At 40.5% G+C, this 20,465-nt stretch overlaps 1 protein-coding gene across 7 annotated transcripts in view; it reads right to left on the reverse strand.

The window, feature by feature from the left end:
- ERICH1 (glutamate rich 1) overlaps window positions 1-20,465 on the reverse strand; it is a 190,450-nt gene that overhangs the window by 56,838 nt on the left and 113,147 nt on the right. For 4 of the 7 annotated variants that reach the window (XM_073626630.1, XM_073626635.1, XM_073626634.1 and 1 more), the window contains 3 exons: window positions 19,437-19,482; window positions 18,208-18,251; window positions 2,025-2,162 (listed from right to left, as the gene is read on the reverse strand). In XM_073626630.1, the coding sequence (XP_073482731.1) occupies window positions 2,025-2,162; window positions 18,208-18,251; window positions 19,437-19,482 (228 nt within the window). The remainder of the gene's footprint in view (window positions 1-2,024; window positions 2,163-18,207; window positions 18,252-19,436; window positions 19,483-20,465) is intronic. The other 3 variants (XM_073626633.1, XM_073626632.1, XM_073626631.1) reach the window with 1 other exon arrangement.

Raw genomic sequence — 20,465 nt, forward strand, 5'->3', positions numbered from 1 at the left:
AAATGACTATGGTGCATTGGCTGTCGCATTCCTTGCATGAAGCCACTCCTGGGACAAGGTCAGAAGCTTACCTGGGCTAAGGAGAAAAAGGACTGGACTTTTGCTCAGTAGTCCAAAGTCCTCTTTTCAGATGAAAGTAAATTTTGAATTTCATTTGAAAATCAAGGTCCTATAGTCTGGAGGAAGAGTGGAGAGGCACATAATCCAAGTTGCATTAGGTCCAGTGTGAAGTTTCCACAGTTAGTAATGATTTGGGGAGCCATGTCATCTAATAGTGTTGGTCCACTGTGTTTTATCAAGTCGAAAGTCAGGAAATTCTACAGCACTTCATGCATCCCTCTACTGACCAGCTTTATGGAGATGCCGATTTCATTTTCCAGCAGGACTTGAGACCTGCCCACACTGACAAATGTACCAATACCTGGTTTAATGATCTAGGTATCTCTGTGCTTGATTGGCCAGCAAACTCACCTGAGCTAAACCCCATTGAGAATCTGTGGGGTATTGTCAAGAGGAAGATGAGAGACACTAGACCTAACAATGCAGATGAGCTGAAGCCGCTATCAAAGCAACCTGGGTTTCCATAACACCTCAGCAGTGCCACAGGCTGATGGCCTCCATGCCACGCCACATTGATGTAGTAATTCATGTAGTACACCAAGTATTGAGTGCATACTATACTGTACATGGACATACTTTTCAGTAAGCCAACATTTCTGTATTAAAAATCCTTTTTTTTATTGGTCTTATGTAATATTCTAATTTTCTGAGATGCAAAACTTTGGGTTTTCACCAGCTGTAAGCCATAATAATGAAAATTAAAAGAAAGAAATACTTGAATTATATCACTCTGTGTTATAAATCAATATAATATATGAGTTTCACTTTTGAATTACTGAAATAAATTAACCTTTTAATGATATTCAAATTTTCCGGAATGCACTTGTAGGTATACTGCACCAAGTAACATATCCACATTAGATTTATGCTCTTATAGGAGCTTCTGAATGTGCTGACTTAACTAGCTGTTATGAAAGTTCTCTGGATAACATGTAAGGAAAGAAAATGTATACCAAGCATCTTTGGCTCATTTAACAAAGAATGCATTGTCCCCCACTTTCAGCTGCATTGACAGTATTTTTTTCATACAATAAAAATGGAAATATTTGCACATTGATATCTAAATATTTTCTAAATCTAACACTAGGGGAGAGGAGCATACTCTTAGCCAAGACCTTAAAAGGGACCAACTTTTGTCCCCACGGCCTGTAGTGGACCAAATCTGCATCATCCAAGACACCAGATTTTGCACTCTCCAGTTTTAGTAAATCAACCCCAATGTCTCCTGGGTAAGCCTGTAGAAATCCATGCATCAATATTCTCAGCTGTCAGGACAGAAGACTCTGCACCAACTACTCCTACTAGAGTAAAACATAAAAGGGGGCATGGTAAAGCCAGACATTTTAATTCTATACAGGAATAATAAAACTAGGCATAAAGATATTCCCAGAAACCATAATTATCTGAAAAAGAAGGAAACTGCTTTGGCTTTCTTGAAGGGTGACATCTTCACACATATAAACAGGTTAATGTGCTAAGGTGTTCCTAACCTATCATTAAAAAAGGGGAAGCTGATTGAAAATGAAATACAAAGCACCAAGATGTAAATTTTCATGAATTACAAATCACATGTGCAAATTCAATAGCCTATTGTTGAGTGCAAGTATGAGCACTTTAGAAATTGTGTGCAATATAAAGGGTTCACATCAGCATACAATGTGAATAATGTGTTATATAAAAGCTTGAATTGCTTGTTCTAAATAATATACTATCTCACATTTTCTTTCCATCTGTCAATAGCTACAAGTGAAATACTTTTCACTTAAGAGTTCAACGGAAAACATGGTTAAAAAAATATAAAAAAAATAAATAAAGATAGCATAATTGTTTTAAAACCGGAGAGAGAAGCTCAATATTTATTATAATGATATACTGAGTGAAATCCCATACGAAAAACGATGTACCTTCTACATCTTCATAGAGGTCTGAGTTTTCTGTGGTCGAGGATCCATCGTTATTCTGAGGACCTGGTACATAGTCATCTGGAGGAAGACTCACCGTATAGATCTTCTGATGATGCATAAACTCCTTTTCATTGTTTACTGTAAAAAAAGTAGTGCCTTAAAACTCAGGTATGCAAACCATGTGCTATGTGATGTATTACAGGGTTTAGTTAACTGTGTGCATGTCTAATTTACATGTCAAACAGAACATGTTGTGAAAGTCATCCTTTGGGTGTGAAATGGTTTGCATTGATTGCTCAAATAAAACAGATTTAAAGCATTTATAGGAATAGACTTTGTAGATCATCTAGGACTAGAACTTCAAAGCTGGCCATGCCATCAGACATTGATTGTAACTAAAATTGTACAGTATATTTCCTATAAAGATTAGCCCACCCAAGACTAATATTTTAGCCTTTACGAATAATATAAGGTTTTCTTATACATCTTCTAGATCTAGGGGCAATATCTATGGCTCTGAGCTCCAAAGTCATCATACCTTAGAAATGATGCAGAGGTCACCAGCACTCCAAAGAATAGATTTCACTTCCTATTATGGAAACATGTTGCTTATTAATGCAAATGCCAAGGTTTTAGGGCTATGTAGGATCCCTTTCTCAAGGTTACATAGTGACAAAATTATAAAAAACACCAGAAAAAACACTAATGCCCCGTACACACAATCAGATTTTCCGACAACAAATGTTGGATGTGAGTTTGTTGGCTGAAAGTCCGACCGTGTGTATGCTCCATCGAACATTTGTTGTCGGACTTTCCGGACTTTACGTGAACCCTGTGCCTTAGGGGAAAAGTTTGGTAAGGTGTTTGGAGTGCAAGGGTGGTTAAGTGGTAAGGATGATCACAGGGGCTGATTTTGGATGATTGAAAGCACATAGAACGTGAGCACTATTTATGTACAATATCTCACAAAAGTGAGTACACCCATCACATTTTTGTAAATATTTTATTATATCTTTTCATGTGACAACACTGAAGAAATTACATTTTGCTACAATGTAAAGTAGTGAGTGTACAGCTTGTATAACAGTGTAAATTTGCTGTCCCCTCAATAACGGGGGCAACAAAAGTGAGTACACCCTAAGTGAAAATGTCCAAATTTGGCCCAATTAGCCATTGTTTTCCTCCTGGTGTCATGTGACTTGTTAGTGTTACAAGATCTCAGGTGTGAATGGGGAGCGGGTGTGTTAAATTTGATGTTAATCGCTCACACTCTCTCATACTGGTCACTGGAAGTTAAACATGGCACCTCATGGCAAAGAACTCTCTGAGGATCTGAAAAAAAGAATTGTTGCTGTACATAAAGATGGCCTAGCCCTAGGCAATAAGAGGATTGCCAAGACCCTAAAACTGAGCTGCAGCACGGTGGCCAAGACCATAAAGCGGTTTAACAGAACAGGTTCCACTTAGAACAGGCCTCACCATGGTCGACCAAAGAAGTTGAGTGCACGTGCTCAGTGTCGTATCCAGAGGTTGTCTTTGGGAAATAGACGTATGAGTGCTGCCAGCATTGCTGCAGAGGTTGAAGGGGTGGGGGGTCAGCCTGTCAGTGCTCAGACCATACGCCGCACACTGCATCAAATTGGTCTGCATGGCTGTCGTCCCAGAAGGAAACCTCTTCTAAAGATGATGCACAAGAAAGCCCACAAACAGTTTGCTGAAGACAAGCAGACTAAGGACATTGATTACTGGAACCATGTTCTGTGGTCTGATGAGACTAAGATAAACTAATTTGGTTCAGATGGTGTCAAGCGGGTGTGGCGGCAACCAGGTGAGGAGTACAAAGACAAGAGCTTCTTGCCTACAGTCAAGCATGGTGGTGGGAGTGTCACGGTCTGGGGCTGCATGAGTGATCCTGGCACTAGCTACAGTTTATTGAGGGAACCATGAACGCCAACATGTACTGTGACATACTGAAGCAGAGCCTAATACCCTCCCTTTGTAGACTGGGCCGCAGGGCAGTATTCCAACATTATAAGGACCCCAAACACACCTCCAAGATGACCACTGCCTTGCAAAAGAAGCTGAGGGTAAAGGTGATGGATTGGCCAAGCATGTCTCCAGAGCATCTGTGGAGCATCCTCAAATGGAAGGTGGAGGAGTACAAGGTCTCTAACATCCACCAGCTTTGTCGGTCTGGAGGAGGAGTGGAAGAAGACTTCAGTGGCAACCTGTGAAGCTCTGGTGAACTCCATGCCCAAGAGGGTTAAGGCAGTGCTAGAAAATAATGGTGGCCACACAAAATATTGGCACTTTGGGCCCAATTTGGACATTTACACTTAGGGGTGTACTCAATTTGGTTGCCAGCGGTTTAGACACTAATGGCTGTGTGTTGAGTTATTTTGAGGGGACAGAAAATTTACACTGTTCTACAAGCTGTGCACTCACTACTTTACATTTTAGCAAAGTGTCATTTCTTTAGTGTTGTCACATGAAAAGAAATAATAAAATATTTACAAAAATGTGAGGGGTGTACTCACTTTTGTGAGATACTGTGAGTGTTTTGAAGGTTATTTAATGTATTACACTGTTGTTTTTAGGGGATTACATGGTTTTGGGGATTACTATTTGAGGAGGATTTATTGGGATACAAGATAATTAACTAGTTAATTAAAGATTATGAATCTGGTAAGGATGTAAGCAAATGGAGGTATGAAGAAGGCACAAGTCATGTGGTGGTATAAGGCTTTGCATTACTTACACATGTGAGGACAATTTCAATATTCAATCGTTAATATTGTGTTTCATTGATTGAGAGCATAGCACACTATATAATTTTTTTAATTTTTTGGGGATATATGTGAGAACATCTGAGAAAGATCGTATTCAACAGAATTTTTGAAAGAAAATGCTTTATTAGACACAATTCAGTTCTGTGGGTCAATCTGGTAAGGAGCTGGTACACCATATGCATGAAGAGACATTAATAAGGCTACTTTCACACTGGGGCGGGCGTCGGCGGTAAAGTGGCACTATTTTTAGCGATGCTTTACCATCGTTTTAGCGGCGCTATTCGGCCGCTAGCGGGGAGTGGTTTTAACCCCTACTAGCAGCTGAAAAAGGGTTAAAACCGCCCGCAAAGTGCCACTGCAGTGGCGCTTTGCCAGCGGTTTGGTGGCGCTGCTCCATTGATTTCAATGGGAAGGGGCGCTTTAGGAGCGGTGTATACAATGTTCCTACAGTGCTGCAAAGATGCTGCTTGCAGGACTTTTTTTTACCATCCTGCAAGTGCACCGCTCCAGTGTGAAAGCACTCGGGCTTTTACACTGATGAGACAGGAGAGACACTATGCAGGCGCTATTTTTAGCGCTGTAGCACCTGTAAAGCGCCTCAGTGTGAAAGTAGTCTTATAGTCTGTTGGAATTGATTTTTGAATTTCTTGATTGTAACAGCGCTGGATTAAAAGATTTTGTTTACCGCCAGGGGACAATGTACATTCATGTAGCTGGTGTGGGACTATTATGTGGGACATTTGAGTGTTGATAACATTGGATTAAGTACCACTCTTACCCAATTGTTGCAGAGTGATTGTGTATGGGTGTGTGCGCAGCTGCGAATCTTGACCATAGACAATGTTGTCTTTATTTTAACTACAGGTTTGGTGAAGGTAATCTTACGGCTATTTTTGTATTGTGCTGTTTTTTTTTTTTTAAATTTAAGCTTTTTTTTACTCAACCAGAGTAAGTGTTCCACATATGTGACTTCTTTGGTAGACGATCTGTCCTCCTTTTCCTATAAGTACTGCTCTTAGCCTGTCAAATGCACTCTGAAGAGTGATCTAAATGTGGATTTCTCCTTAGAAAGCAATACGTGTAAACCAACCTTTAAGAACTTATGATTTTTTTGCACAATCCCTTCAGCTTTCTTTATAGGACCTGTTAACACCAGGTATCTTGGTACACTGGACAGCCTTGCCCAGGACAGTCCTGATGCAAGATAAAGGCAACAAGCCTTGTTCCCCATCATGCCATGGTGCAAAGCAGTGGATTGTGCCACACTATGCTGTGCTGAAAAAAAAAAGTAAAGTACAGCATGCTGTATTTTTTTCCAGCACAGCATAGTGTGGCACAATCCACTGCTTTGCACCATGCTGAAGCCAACAGATCTCAATGACATGGCATTTCAATAAGGTTTGCACAAATAAATAAAAATAAATAGTGACTGTGATCTAATGCAGCTGCTGGTGTGAAAGGGTCCTTACACAATGAAACATTAGTTACACACTCCTGTGAGGTGTCCAGCATAAGAAGAATTGTCCCTGACTTTTCCACATCCTTCTCTGTTGCTTGATGGTCTTTTCACTTGAATTAAACAATTGTACATGCACTAGCCTCAGATTTCATGAAATAAGGTGCAGCATTTTTCCCTACACTGATAACATGGTTACAAGGTAATACTATTATTAGATCAATGTTTCCAAATCAGTCTTACGATATTTATTCAGTTAGTTTTATAATACTTTTCCATGTAAGATACTATTTATGATGGAGAAAGCAGCAGCTATTGCTTCATAACTGATCAAGATATTGGAGGTTGTGACTGGATGTTGAGGTGAAGGAGAGCTGTGTAGCCGGACCCAGTCCCCGCTCCCATGCTGGATGCAGTAGCATAGAGCGGAGAAGGAGACGCTGAACGCCCGGACCATTTAGACCCAGATGCGGCCATTGATGCTGACGCCGTGGAAGGAGGAGAGGGGAGTCGGTCTCAGCGCCTGAAAGGTACACACATTAGAAGCTATCCCAGGTAAATCAGCAGCTGCACGTAGCTCAGTGAGAGAGGGAGGCGCGTTTACCGAGAACTGAGCAATAGCTGGTGATATCAGCTGTGTGTATAGTGCAGCCATAAGAAGCATCAGCCCCGGGTGAGCAACCCACACACTGGAGATATACTGGGCGCACTGGAGATATACTGTATATATGTAATCTGAAGCCCCCCCACGGACAGGACAACAACAACAGCTAGCCTGGGGAGAGAGAGAGCAGTCCTAGGGGGAGTGAGGCTGAAGGAATCTCTGCCCGGTTATACAGGCTGTAGGGACAGTGCCAATATGACCAGAAAGAAGGGGTTGGAGGAGGCATCAGCACAGGAAGGCACAGGTGTCCCTGCACAGCGAAACTCCAAGGAAAAAGGAAGCCAGGTGGCTGCGAAATTAGAGCGTTTCGCTCATATACCAAACCAGACATCAAATTTGACACCTAAAAAGAGCAGTCATACAGGGGGGATGCAACACCAAGCTGGCCACCCTGGGAGGAGAAGTTTAGCCCCCACGGTAGGGGCCGTGGCAGCTCCGCCACTAGACCCGGAGGCGATTGGGGTCTTGGAGGGGGGATCCGGCCCGGGTATGGAGTCAGGAGACGGAGCATTAGCACCAGATGGAGGATGATGTGTTTCCATTAAGACAAGAAGTTTCGGTTATAAAAAATCAATTGAACGCATGCATGTAGAAAATGGACAGTATGGAAAATAGATTGCATAGAGAGAATTTAAGGGTATTAGGCCTTCCTGAGGGCTGGGAAGTAAATAACCCTATAAAATTTATGGAAGACTGGCTAAAGGAGAAATCTGGGAAAGACTTTTTCAGAATTTTTCTCTATTGAGCGTGCACATAGAGTGGCCTCCAGGACCATGTCCCTGGGGGGGTTATCCAAGACCCCTGATCTTTAAGCTGCTATGTTTTAAGGATAAAGTCACCATTCTTCGAAAGGCAAGAGAGATGAAGAATATACAGCATCACGGCGCAAGGATCCCAATATATCCTGACTTTTCCCCTGAGCTTCAGAGACAGAGAGCTAAATTTGTAGAGTGTAAGCGTAAGCTTCAACAGCTAAGAATTAACTATGCATTATTATATCCCGCACGCTTGCGCATATCAGCTTTGGGGGAAATTAATTATTTTAATACTCCTACAGAAGTTGCAACTTGGTTAGAGAAGAATGAAAGAAGAGACTTTTTTTTTTTTTCCCTTCTTCATTCTAGAGTCCGGGACTTTTTTTTTTTTTTTGGTCTCCTCAGTTTATTTTTAGTTGTAATGATGGGTTATGCACTATGCACATATATACAAATGAAAAGGGGGGGTGGGGACGAGGGGGGGATGTATTTTTTATTAATTAAACTCACAATGTTAATGATGGGGATAGTTCCCCTCTTATTGGGTCCGGGCTGCATGGTGTTTTTTTTTTTTTCTTCACCCCAAGTAGTAGGGCCGGTCACAATAGAAGCCATAGGGGTAGGCCCAAAATTGGGCAAAGGGGTAAAGAATAGGGGGTTGGGAAGGGTGGGGGTGGGGGGGGGGGTTGGAATGAATGTGTTGAGAAAAGAGTGCGAGTGGTAGGAGGAAGGCTAATTCACAAGACTCACAAAACAGGTGGTTTAGATATGCTGAGAGGTATAAGGATATAGGGTCTACAGAATGATGAATGTTAGAGGTGGCTGTAATAAACCCCGGAATTTAAAAAGGCAGTTTATAATATGCTCTTGGAATGTTCGGGGAGTAAAAGATAACTCTAAAAGACAGGCAATTTTCTCTATGGCAGATAAGGGGAAAGTCAAAATACTCTGTCTGCAGGAGACACACTTGGAAAAAGATACAATTAAGATAATGGATCATAAGAAATTTCAGACACAGTATCACTCTACCCACTCCTCGTAGTCAAGAGGTGTGAGTATCTTGATAAATTCAGGGTTGGTTTTCTCCTGCAGCCAGAGTAAGGTGGATATATATGGACGGAATATTTTTCTTTACTGTTTAATTGAAAACAGCTACTATCTACATCCCCCCTCCATTTGGGATGGAGATATTAGATGAGCTGACAAGATTTATGGCGGGTTTTCCTTGGGTTCCGGTTATAGCGGTCGGTGATTTTAATATGGCCATGAACAATGGAATAGATAGGTTTCCACCAAAAAACATTGGCAGTGGAGCTCCCAAGAGTCCTCTTTCACAATATTGCGAGGAGGTGGGGTTGGTGGATATCTGGAGGAGGAGGCATCCTGAGGTGAGACAATATTCATGTCACTCCAGGACGCATGTCACCCTTTCCAGGATCGATCTGGTGCTGGGTAACGAGGAAGCTTTGAATGTAGTGGAGGAAATAGTCTACGAGCCAAGGGGGATTTCGGACCACTCACCAGTGGTAATCAATCAGGAACAAACAGTCAGCGCAAAAACCATCAAATAAGCAAAGCTGCTGGACACTTAAGGCAAATATATAAGTCCTTTCATGTAATTCAGTAAAAAATAATAGTGCAGCGCTAGAGGAAACTTAAACAGCTAAAAATAGTAATGATAAACGTCCATATAAATGCATGTAAAATGAATGAAGTAAAAAGCCGGAAGTATCAACGGTGGTAAAGAGTGCTTCATGCAAATCTGAAGTGCTCTTTAATCCGTGCTCACACCACTTGCTAGTCACACCGCTCACCTTGTTAAAAGGACCCCTGAACCAACAGGAAGGTCTCATAGGCATTCACCACTTGTTAGTGGTCGGGGTTATATCTTGACTGGAAAGCCTGAAACCTCTTCCATAACATGGCTTAAAAGTTTTCATCCATATTCACATGAAATATATAAAAAATAATATAGTGCTCTCTGTATAGCTAAAAAACGATTCCTTTATTAAAAGACAGGTACTCACATAAGAAGCACTATACCCAGTGCTAGGATAATAGGTGCAATACCCTTGGAACCCCCCTCATATAAATAATGCATCTTATCATCATGATACTTATTTCCCTGTAAGTGAGCATAATTGGAGTTATAATAATGGTTCTACCAATGATAACCAGTATTTTTCTAAACCTCACAGTATCCCCTATAATAGAGGGAGAGGGTCTCAACCTTACAGAAACCCTATTCACATTCAGAACAGGTTTGCACCTTTACAAAATCCCAGGAGGGGAGGGGATTTTTTCAGGACCCCAAGAGGGATGGGGAGGGGTGCTCCATTCATTCCACCCAATCCAGGGGGGGGGCTGAATGTGGCCCCACCCCCTGTGAACCCAGACAGTAGGCTAAGAAAAAGAAAAACCAGAGAGGAAGAAGAGGAGGTAGGCGAACTAAAAAGAGTCAAACCCCAGTAGGGGCTGGTATCTATAACCTTAGCGGCTCGCCTTTGAGTGAAGATGAGATTAAGGTTCTGGATAAGGGCCTTAAATATGCCCCCCACTCGTAACTTAAATAAATTTCAAACCTACATTAGTTTGCAAAAGTTTATTAGGAGTTTAAATATCATCTAACACTACAATACGTAACCCATCTAGTATCCAGAAACCTTTGACTATGCACTCAACTCTCCGCAATAAATCGGTCTTCAATCCCCCTAATTGAGATACCAAACATGTTGAAGTGTTCAGGAATATGGTCAGTAAAGATTTGGATACATTAAAAATCCGGAAGGTTAACGACCCAGCATTTATTAAAAGGGGTATTGAGTCTCTGACTAAGCGGAAAGATCTGGTAATACGCCCAGCCGATAAGGGTGGTGGCTTGGTTGTCTTGAGCAAAACATATTATAACAATGAAATGGAAAATATGTTGGGAGATTACAATACGTATGTTTTACTCACTAAGGACCCGATGCTTCAGTTTAAAGAAGAGTTACACTATCTTATTGAAAGAGGAAAACACATTGGAGTCCTTAGTTTAAAAGAAGCCTCATATTTAGATCCTTTTTTCTGTTGTACTCCAATTATATATTTTCTGCCCAAAATTCACAAAAATAGTACCCATCCTCCTGGCCGCCCCATAGTCAATGGGATTGACTCAGTCTCTTCTAGACTGGGTCAATACATTGATTTTTTTCTCCAGCCTATGGTTACAAAAACTCATTCTTTTCTAAAAGACACTAAACATATTATTCATATTCTAGAGTCTCTCCCCCTCTCATCTTCGTGTGCTAATAACGGCGGACGTTAGTTCCTTATATACGATCATTAGCCACGAAGATGCACTAACTTCGGTACACTGGGCCTTTGGATCATCAGATCTGACCAGAAGACATAAGAATTATATTTTAGATTGTCTGAGATTTTGTTTGGCTAAAAACTACTTTTGGTACAACAGACGTTTTTTTCTCCAAACAAGGGGTGTTGCGATGGGGGCCCGCTTTGCTCCCAGTGTCGCCAACCTATTTATGGCACACTGGGAGGAAGAAGTGATCTATAAGAACACACCCCCTGAACTCATCTGTTACCAACGGTACATCGATGATATCATTATGATCTGGGAGGGCGACAGATCTAACCTAGATGTTTTCATGCAGAAATTGGATGAGAACATAAGAAACATTGTCCTCTCTTGGAATGTGGGTAATGATCATGTCACGTTCCTTGATCTAGATATTTACATAAAAGATAACCAACTAGAGCTAAAAAATAATTTCAAACCCACGGACCCCAATGCGTACATTCCCCTTGGAAGTTGCCACCATTTACAATGGTTGTGCAACATTCCTAAGGGACAATTTGTACGCATTAGGCGGAATTGCACATATGAGCATGAATATGTTGCACAGTCTAAAGTTCTATCAGCCCGTTTTGTGCAAAAGGGATATAACAAATCTGACATTACTAAACACATTGAGACCGTTCGTACAATGGATAGAACAACACTTGTTTCCAATGGACCTAGGGTTAAACAGGACAAATCAGGGAATATAAGAATTATTTTGGACTATAATGTCCAATATAAAAAATTTGAAAAGATCATTCGCAAGCATTGGCCTATTTTGAAACAGGATAAAACACTTGGCCCGGTTCTCCCCGAACACCCTCAGTTTGTGTATAAAAGGGCACCATGCCTAAGAGATAAGTTAGCCCCAGGGGTCATTGACCCACCTCTCGCGTTTGAAAATAGGATATCTAATATCCTGACAGGCTTCTACGCATGTGGACGTTGCCCACCATGCAAACAAGCTAGGGGTAATATCAAAAAACGCAAAGAGTTTATTGCTACAGCCACGAAGAAGGTTTACCAGATCAAAGACTTCATTACATGCTCCACGGCAGGGGTGGTATACATTATGGAATGCAAATGTGGCTTACAATATGTGGGGAGAACATCCCGACCCCTGCACATTCGCATTGGAGAACATATTACTAATATCAAAAAAGGGCTAGACTCACATAGTGTCTCCAAACACTTTAAAATATGTCACAAACGTAGTCCTGCCAAATTAAAGTTTTGGGGAGTAGAAAAGGTCATACCCCACTGGAGAGGGGGTAATTTTATAAGACAATTGATCCGCCGTGAGTCTTTCTGGGTTTATGAGACTCATGTGGGAGTACCCACGGGGCTCAATGTCGAGTTTGATTTGAACTGTTTTATTTCCGATCGGTAATTAGTAGTTTTGTAATAGTTTTTATATTTTAGGTTATATAGTCCGTTGGCTATAGTAACGCAAATATTTACTGTAATGATAGGTGATTTTTGTATTGTGAAAGGTGGCTGCAGTGAAGGGTCTTTCATTAATTAATTTTTGCAAATTGTTGTTTTAGTTTTATCAAGTTTAATTTTTAATTTTTGGCTGCCTTTTAAATATTCCCTCCTGGTTCTATTTCGTTCTCTAATTAATTAGGCATAGCACTGCCACTTTATAATTATGCTTGCTATGTGAGGTTAGTTAAGTACTGTGTTTTCAGTCCTACTAGCGTCCCGTCTCCTAGCAACCGGAGCTATATTGAGGGTTGGTGTTAACTGCCCTCCTCCTTTGTTTGCGTTCCACACAGTTGATGAGATACTGGTAGGATCATGTGACTGAGCGTCACCTTCTCACAGCTGACCTATCCCCACCTTGGTCTAGGGAGGGAGGCACCCTCTGACATAGCCCGTCACGTGACCCGACGTCGCGTCATCGCGATGACGGGACCACGTCCTAAACATTCCATTAAGTCACTCCCTATACCCGAGTGTCAGCCTACCGCAGCGGCTTTTGCCCTGCCTGTAACTCGGGTGGGAGGCGCCATGTGACGTAGTGTGTCAGGTGATCTGATGTCGCGTCATCATGATGTCGATCACTATGGCAATCAGGATAAACATTATGCTTCTTTTACTTCCTATTCCCAAGCGGTGCGCTCCGATTGGACGGTTACCGCTCGGGATTTGATTGGCAACAGATGAATGAATTAAGGGGCTTTTTATAAATTACTGACCAGACGTATGGAACCCTATGACCGCTGAGGAAGTCCTGCTGGACAATACGCGTGCGGATCGGATTTATCCCTTATAGACGTCACTGCAGCCGCCTTAATATTCACTGTCACCTGTAAAGTACAAGCACCTATTATCCTAGCACTGGGTATAGTGCTTCTTATGTGAGTACCTGTCTTTTAATAAAGGAATCGTTTTTTAGCTATACAGAGAGCACTATATTATTTTTTATATATTTCATGTGAATATGGATGAAAACTTTTAAGCCATGTTATGGAAGAGGTTTCTGGCTTTCCAGTCAAGATATAACCCCGACCACTAACAAGTGGTGAATGCCTATGAGACTCACCAGTGGTAATCGGCATAAAGGGAGAGAGGAGTCTCAGTAGAGGTGACTGGAAAGTTAATCCCTTTTGGCTCGAGAATATTGAGGATACAGGTACCGTTGTGGAAAGGTTGGCGGGATTTTTAAATTTAAATTTGGGAACTGCTCCATTAGGGATAGTCTGGGACACCCTGAAGGCCTTTCTCCGGGGAGTCTTAATTCAAAAAATTTCTCATACCAAAAAACAATCACAAGCTGAAGAATTAAAGACAAAAGAAAGGGTAAGACGGGCGGAAGAACAGTATGTGGAGATACCAACCCCTTCTAGATATGAGGCATGGGTGGAGAGGCAAAATGAGTATGGTAGAATGATTTTGGAAAAGATGGAAAGGAAAAAACTATTTCAGAGACGGAGTTTATTTTGTGAGGGGGAGTGTGTTGGGAGGACTTTGGCCTTGATTATTAGGGCTAATGGCTCCCCAAGTACCGTACCGGCAATTGAAGGGAAGGAGGGAATAATTAAAAAAAATAACCCGGAAATATTAGAAGAATTCAGAAAGTACTTTAAAAATCTATATAGTATGGCGCAAACAAATGTGGAGGGGGAAATGGGGGATTTTTTTGGGAGGTTAAAGCTAACTCCCCTATCAAAAGAAGACCGGGAAATGCTAGAGGCTCCATTAACACTTAAAGAGTTGCAAAGGGTAGTGGCAGATATGGCGAATCAGAAAGCTCCAGGCCCCGATGGTCTACCTATAGAAATATTTAAAAAATATGGGGAGGTTTTACTCCCCATGCTTTTGGAAGTGTTTAATGGAGCTATGAAGGATAGTAAACTACCTGCATCTATGACAGAAGCCATTATAATAATCTTGCTGAAGGAGGGGAAAAATCCGTTAGATGTGGCATCATATAGGCCTATATCCTTGTTATGTTCGGACGTGAAGATTCTGGCAAAGGCTTTGGCAACAAGGCTAAAGAAAATAATTTCTAAATTAATTCATATAGACCAAACCGGGTTTATCCTGGACAGATCCACAAGTACGAACATAAGACGAGCATATTTAAATATGCAGATACCCATAGAAAACAGTGGTAAGAGAGCCCTCCTCTCATTAGACGCAGCCAAAGCATTTGATTGCCTGGAATGGCACTATATGTGGAAGGTATTAGCGGAATTTCAATTTGGTCCCAGTTTTGTCCATTGGCTGAGCCTACTATATGATAATCCAAGAGCCAAGATTAGAGTTAACGGCGAGTGCTCAGAGTGGTTTCACTTAAGAAGGGGCACGAGGCAGGGGTGCCCCTTATCACCCCTGCTTTTTGCCCTAGCAATGGAGCCTTTGGCTGTTGCATTGAGGACCACTCAGGGGGTACAGTGCTTTAGAAGAAGGAGGGGAGAGGAGAAAGTCGCAATGTACGCGGATGATATTTTATTATTTTTGGGGGACACACAGGACTCATTGAGGACAGCCATGGGTATAATTGTGGATTTTGGCCACTTTTCTGGGCTAACAATCAATTTGGAAAAGTCAGTAATATTGCCAATAGACCCCCTCACAGAGCCACTCCCATATCAAATTCCCCAAATTAAGGTAGTAAGTCAAATGAAATACCTGGGTATTAACATCACAAGCGATCCAGAGCAATATATTACAGGAAAGCTAGTTCCACTCATGAAAAAACGAAAACAGAAATGTCGAGTTTGGGGTCGGATGCCTCTCTCGGTCGCCGGGCGCTGCAATTTGATCAAGATGGTTTGGATGCCACAAATTCTATACATATTACATAACTCACCAGTATGGATTCCTAAGCATTGGTTCAATAAAATGGACAGTGTATTCAGAGAGTTAATTTGGAAAAACGGGGTGGCAAGGATCGGTTTGCAGGCGCTCCGGCGGGCCGGGAGAGAAGGATGGGATGGGAGTACTGGACCCGGGTTGCTATTTCCTGGCATCTCAAATGCAGCATGTGGGAGGTAATAATAGGCCGGGGAATTGGGCAGGGAATAATGTACTACTGAATGACATCAAACACGACACAATAGTAGAAGCGTTGGAGGCGGACTCCTTTTGTACTAGATGTCCCACCACTTGAATGATGGTTAAGGGCTGGAGAAGTGTTAAAAAAATAATGGGCTATGTGGGCTTTTCGGAGTTCTCACCAGTATGGGAAAATAACAATCTTAATGAACTTAAAACAATGGGGAAGATAGAGGAGTGGGACCGTCTGGGCATTCATTGCTTGTCGCAGCTATATAAGGCAGGGAGATTAAAAACATTTCAGGAGTTAGTGAAAGAATATGCGATCCCCAATCGATCATTCTATAGGTATCTGCAAATAAGGCATGCCTTAGAAGCACAATTTAGTGGAAAGGAACCAATGTGGAGTGATATGACCTCACTGAGGAAGTTGGTTAATGCTGAATCTACAAAAGGTCTAATCTCTGATATATATAGAAGTTTAAAAGTATCAGGCCAAGAAAGTAGGGTGGAAAATAAAAATAGGACTAAATGGGAGGGAGATGTTGGGCCATTTTCAGATGGCCAATGGGAGTATGTTTTGGCTTCCAGGCCCAGGATCTCTCTCTCTCCATCACAGACAGTTTCTCACCTATATATGATATACAGGACATATTTTACACCATTGAAGTTGTTCAGAATTGGTAAGAGGCCAGATGCGAAGTGCCAAAGATGTGGAGGAGAGAGAGGTGATCTGATGCACATGTCTGGCGATGCCCCAAGCTGTATAGGTATTGGAAGGGCATAGTGGACAAAAAGAACTCTGTATTTGGGACATCGCTGGGCATGGAAGTCAAGACATGTTTATTAGGCCTGATGGAGGATCAAGAGATCCTAAGGGACACACAGACCGCAATAGTTAGATGCCTGTTTCAGGGAAAAAACTTATTGCGAGGAACTGGCAGAGAAAGGATCCCCCGACGGTGGTAGAATGGATGAAAGTAGTAAGGGAGGTGATTAGAGAGAAATATATATAAGAAAAGGAGTAACTATAAAAAATTTGAAAGAATATGGAAGCCTTGGGTGAACTGGGAGGAGCATAGAATGGATGTTGTGTAGGATGAATGTGGAAGTGGGAGGGTTGGGGTGAAGGGGGTAAGGGGGGGGAGGGTTTAATTAAATGGAAGAGGGAAAAACTCTTTTATATCTCTCTGATGATATAGTATGGTTTATAGATGTTTTGAATTGATGTATAAATGAGATAAATATAATGTATGGACAGATATTGGCTTTTTAGCCTCTGCTCTTTTGTTTTTTTTTTAACGAAATTTTTCAATAAAAAAAAAAAGAAGATACTATTTACATCATCATTAACCATTTGGCAGAGCAAGGCTGTATTTTAGCAGTCTCATACAGCATATTTATATATATATATATATATATATATATATATATATATATATATATATATATATATATGTGTGTATGTGTGTATGTGTGTATGTGTATATATATATATATATATATATATATATATATATATATATATATATATATCTCAACAGTTATATTTTGTTTTCCTAATCAATTCAAGTTATAACAGAATTTGTATTAAAAAATAAATTAAACCATGTATTTAGCATGGGAATAGGCCCATGTGATTGTTATGTAGATAAGGATATCCAAACCTCTATTTTGGCTTGCAAATAATATTTTTGTTTTTACAATGGACAGACCTATGAAAAACTTTCCTTTTATGTGATAATTTTTAGAGAATCATGCAGTTTTTTTTATTGATAAAGAAATTTAAAATGGAAATGAAAGGCAAAACATTTTTGTATAGATATAAAAAACATTTTAAAAATAACCCCCCCCCCCCTTTTTTTTTAAGTGATCACATTCCCTCTGTTCTAAGCTGCATAAGAGGAGAGGAAAAGCAGCAGTACACTGTACTTTCTAATGAATGATTGTGCAGGGAGGCATGTCAGGACAAGTATGATCACTGGAGAATACACTGGGTTCCCAGCATAGCTAGAGAACTGACCACGGTGTGCTCTCCTGCTTAGTGTGGTCAGTCTTTAATAGGAAAGCAGATGGACTGGCAGGAACACCATGGATTTCACACAAAAGAAGCAATACAAAGAGAACAGGATAAGTACATGGTACAGCCGGCTAATGCAAATACATGGTACAGCAGGCACATATCAGGAATATGAAGTGTTGGGGTAACAAACACTTTAAGTCTACCAGCTAGTACTTTCTTGACTAACTATTAAGTCATAGCTGCTCTTCAGTAGACAAGTGCTCAAGATGTTGGTCAACCCAATTACTTTTATGGAGGCGTATTAGGAGTCTCTTCAGTGTTCAAGAAGCTTTACTGAACTATCCATTAGAAATGTTTTTTTTTTAGCATTCTTGTCAAATCCATTTAGCATATCTTAAAGTGGTCCTTAATTTAAATAGTCAAGACCTGCTTTGTTAGGAAAGGTTATTATGCCTAAGCAGTACCCTGAAACATTTAATCTTTTTGTCTTGGAATATTCCTGTAAGATAATTCTGGTGGAATCTGTACAATGAGTTAGCAATGGGCCCGACGTTTGGCAGGTCCCTACTTCAATCCACGTATGACCGGCTTAAGTGTATATTTTGATTAAACACACTAAAACAATGCAAACACAGATGTATTTTTCCTACCTGGTACAATACTGTTTCCCAGATTCAGCTCACCGTCAACTGACCTAAAAGAGAAAAAAAAAAAAAAAAAAAAAAGAAGAAAGTAAATTGCATTGTTAAAAGGAAGTCCAAAATATATAATGTGTGATCAATAACCCAAAAATTAAGGACAACTGAATACTTTACATGTACATGTTATTAGAACTGGATGCATTTCGCCTTTTTGCAGTAAAAAAAAAAAAAAAAGCACCCATATTGATTATTACCAAAAAATGTGCAAAACAGACTTCCCATTAGAGCCGTTTGAGCACACGCCAACACTGAGTGGGATACTGTTGTAGCGGAGCTTCCTGGTTTACTATTTTATTCTAACAATAAACAGTATTATACTATGGAGGCCTTTCCTTTTTTCCCTCGTTGCTCCTGGTATGTTTCCTCTCATATGAACATCTGAGGAACCAAGGGAATATTGGTGTTAGGAGCTGGAGGGTTTGCTTATGGTGCCTGGAATATACAGTACATCTAAGGAGTGTCACAGAGCATTGTTAGATCAACTTGCTAATGTAAGGGGTCAAAAAAATAAAAATAAATAAAATCTGGTGAGTGCATGTGGATGTTGGGGTCACCTAGGGAGCATATCAACCCCCACATTTGTGAGGTATAAGGTATTTGTTTATTACTGATAATTTTCACAGTTCAAATATGTATTTGTTTTAATTGATTGTTAGGTTTATTTAGACTTTGCATATTTTTTTTGTATTAGGGCCTGCAAGAAATTGCAATTGTGAGCAGCGGATCATGGGTACAACTCTTTAGTTCCTGCAGAATATTTCTCCAGACGCAGGTCTGGAACTGGAGGATGTATCAATCGACTAATTGCGGTGATGTCTGAAAATGTATGCTCCATTTGAAACCGAGCCCCCCTGCCAAAATGGTAGAGAAGACTTCCTGTGAATAATAGGCGCAGTTGTGTGGGCAAAGCTATACGTAGCTGCAACTATTTCAAATAATGACAGGATGCTGAGAGGAGAAAAACCCCCAGAATCTGTAAGGAGGGGGGTCTGGGGGTTGCAGAGTGTGACCAGATTTCATGTTACACCCTACATATGGGTGGAATGTGAAATATGGTCAGAAATGGACTTCTCTTTTAGCGTTTCACAAACTATTCACGATCATCTGAAAAATATATAATTGATATCTGAATATACATTAAAGTGGTATTAAACTCAAAAGCAATCTAATTTTGGTACCTGTTACATTCATTTTGTCCAATGTCCCTCCTTTCAGACTCCAACCCTGTCAGAGATTAAAAATTAGCTGTTAACAAGAATCACACAAACATTTTGCAGTAAATACAAAATTATCTGTAACCAAATAAACCCTAGAAAACATAGCTTACAGCTTCCCTCAAAATCAGTTAAAACATTCATTAAATTTTATAGTTTCAAGGTATAAAACAATACTTAAAAATATGTATTTTTACTTAAACCATTAAATATGTATGCAACAATGCTGAATACTTAATATGCAATGGCAGCTCATGTAAAAATAGAAGTACACTGAAATACGCAGACTTCCAGAAGAGGGCAGCAAGTGACCTTGACACAGAAAAAAGTTGGCAGTCCATTTAAAAAAAGTGCAAAACAGCACCCAGAACACAATGCTTCAAAGAAAAAGCACAATGCATGTTAAATCCTGACAACTTAATCCAAATAGATTTTGTATTTCACTAGTAAAAACGGCAAGCAGCACTCTCTCTTGACCTTCTTATCTGCAGAGCTCACACTGTGCCTAGAAAATAACCAAAAAACATTTCTGAATAGCAAATATTTTCTGCATGAAAAATGTATAAAGTTTAAATGATTAGTTCATTGTGATATATAATTTAACATTTAATAAAAGAATCTTTGCAAAAAAAAAAACGTTTAAAGCTGAAGTTTAGTTTAAAAATTTGTGGATACAGCACCAGGGACATACCTATAATGAAGCGTATCCCATGTCCTGCTGACTGCTACATACTGTAGAAATCTTTCTTCTACTGGATACACCACCACACTAGTGATCTTCTGGTGCTGCTAGGATTACGATCAACGGCTGTGACTGATACATCAGTGCCGCTCACCTTCCCTTGCCTCCTGAGATTGGGTGGATGAATGACAGGATCCACCTCCTTCATTGCAATTTGGGAAAATACTACAGGTTCTGTAAATGGGCAACAGAGGAGGAAGGGAAGGGTGAGTGATGCCGATGCTTCACAGCTATAGTCACTGATCCTAGGC

Source organism: Aquarana catesbeiana, linkage group LG04 (genome assembly GCF_042186555.1).
Source record: "Aquarana catesbeiana isolate 2022-GZ linkage group LG04, ASM4218655v1, whole genome shotgun sequence".
Lineage (NCBI taxonomy): Eukaryota > Metazoa > Chordata > Amphibia > Anura > Ranidae > Aquarana > Aquarana catesbeiana.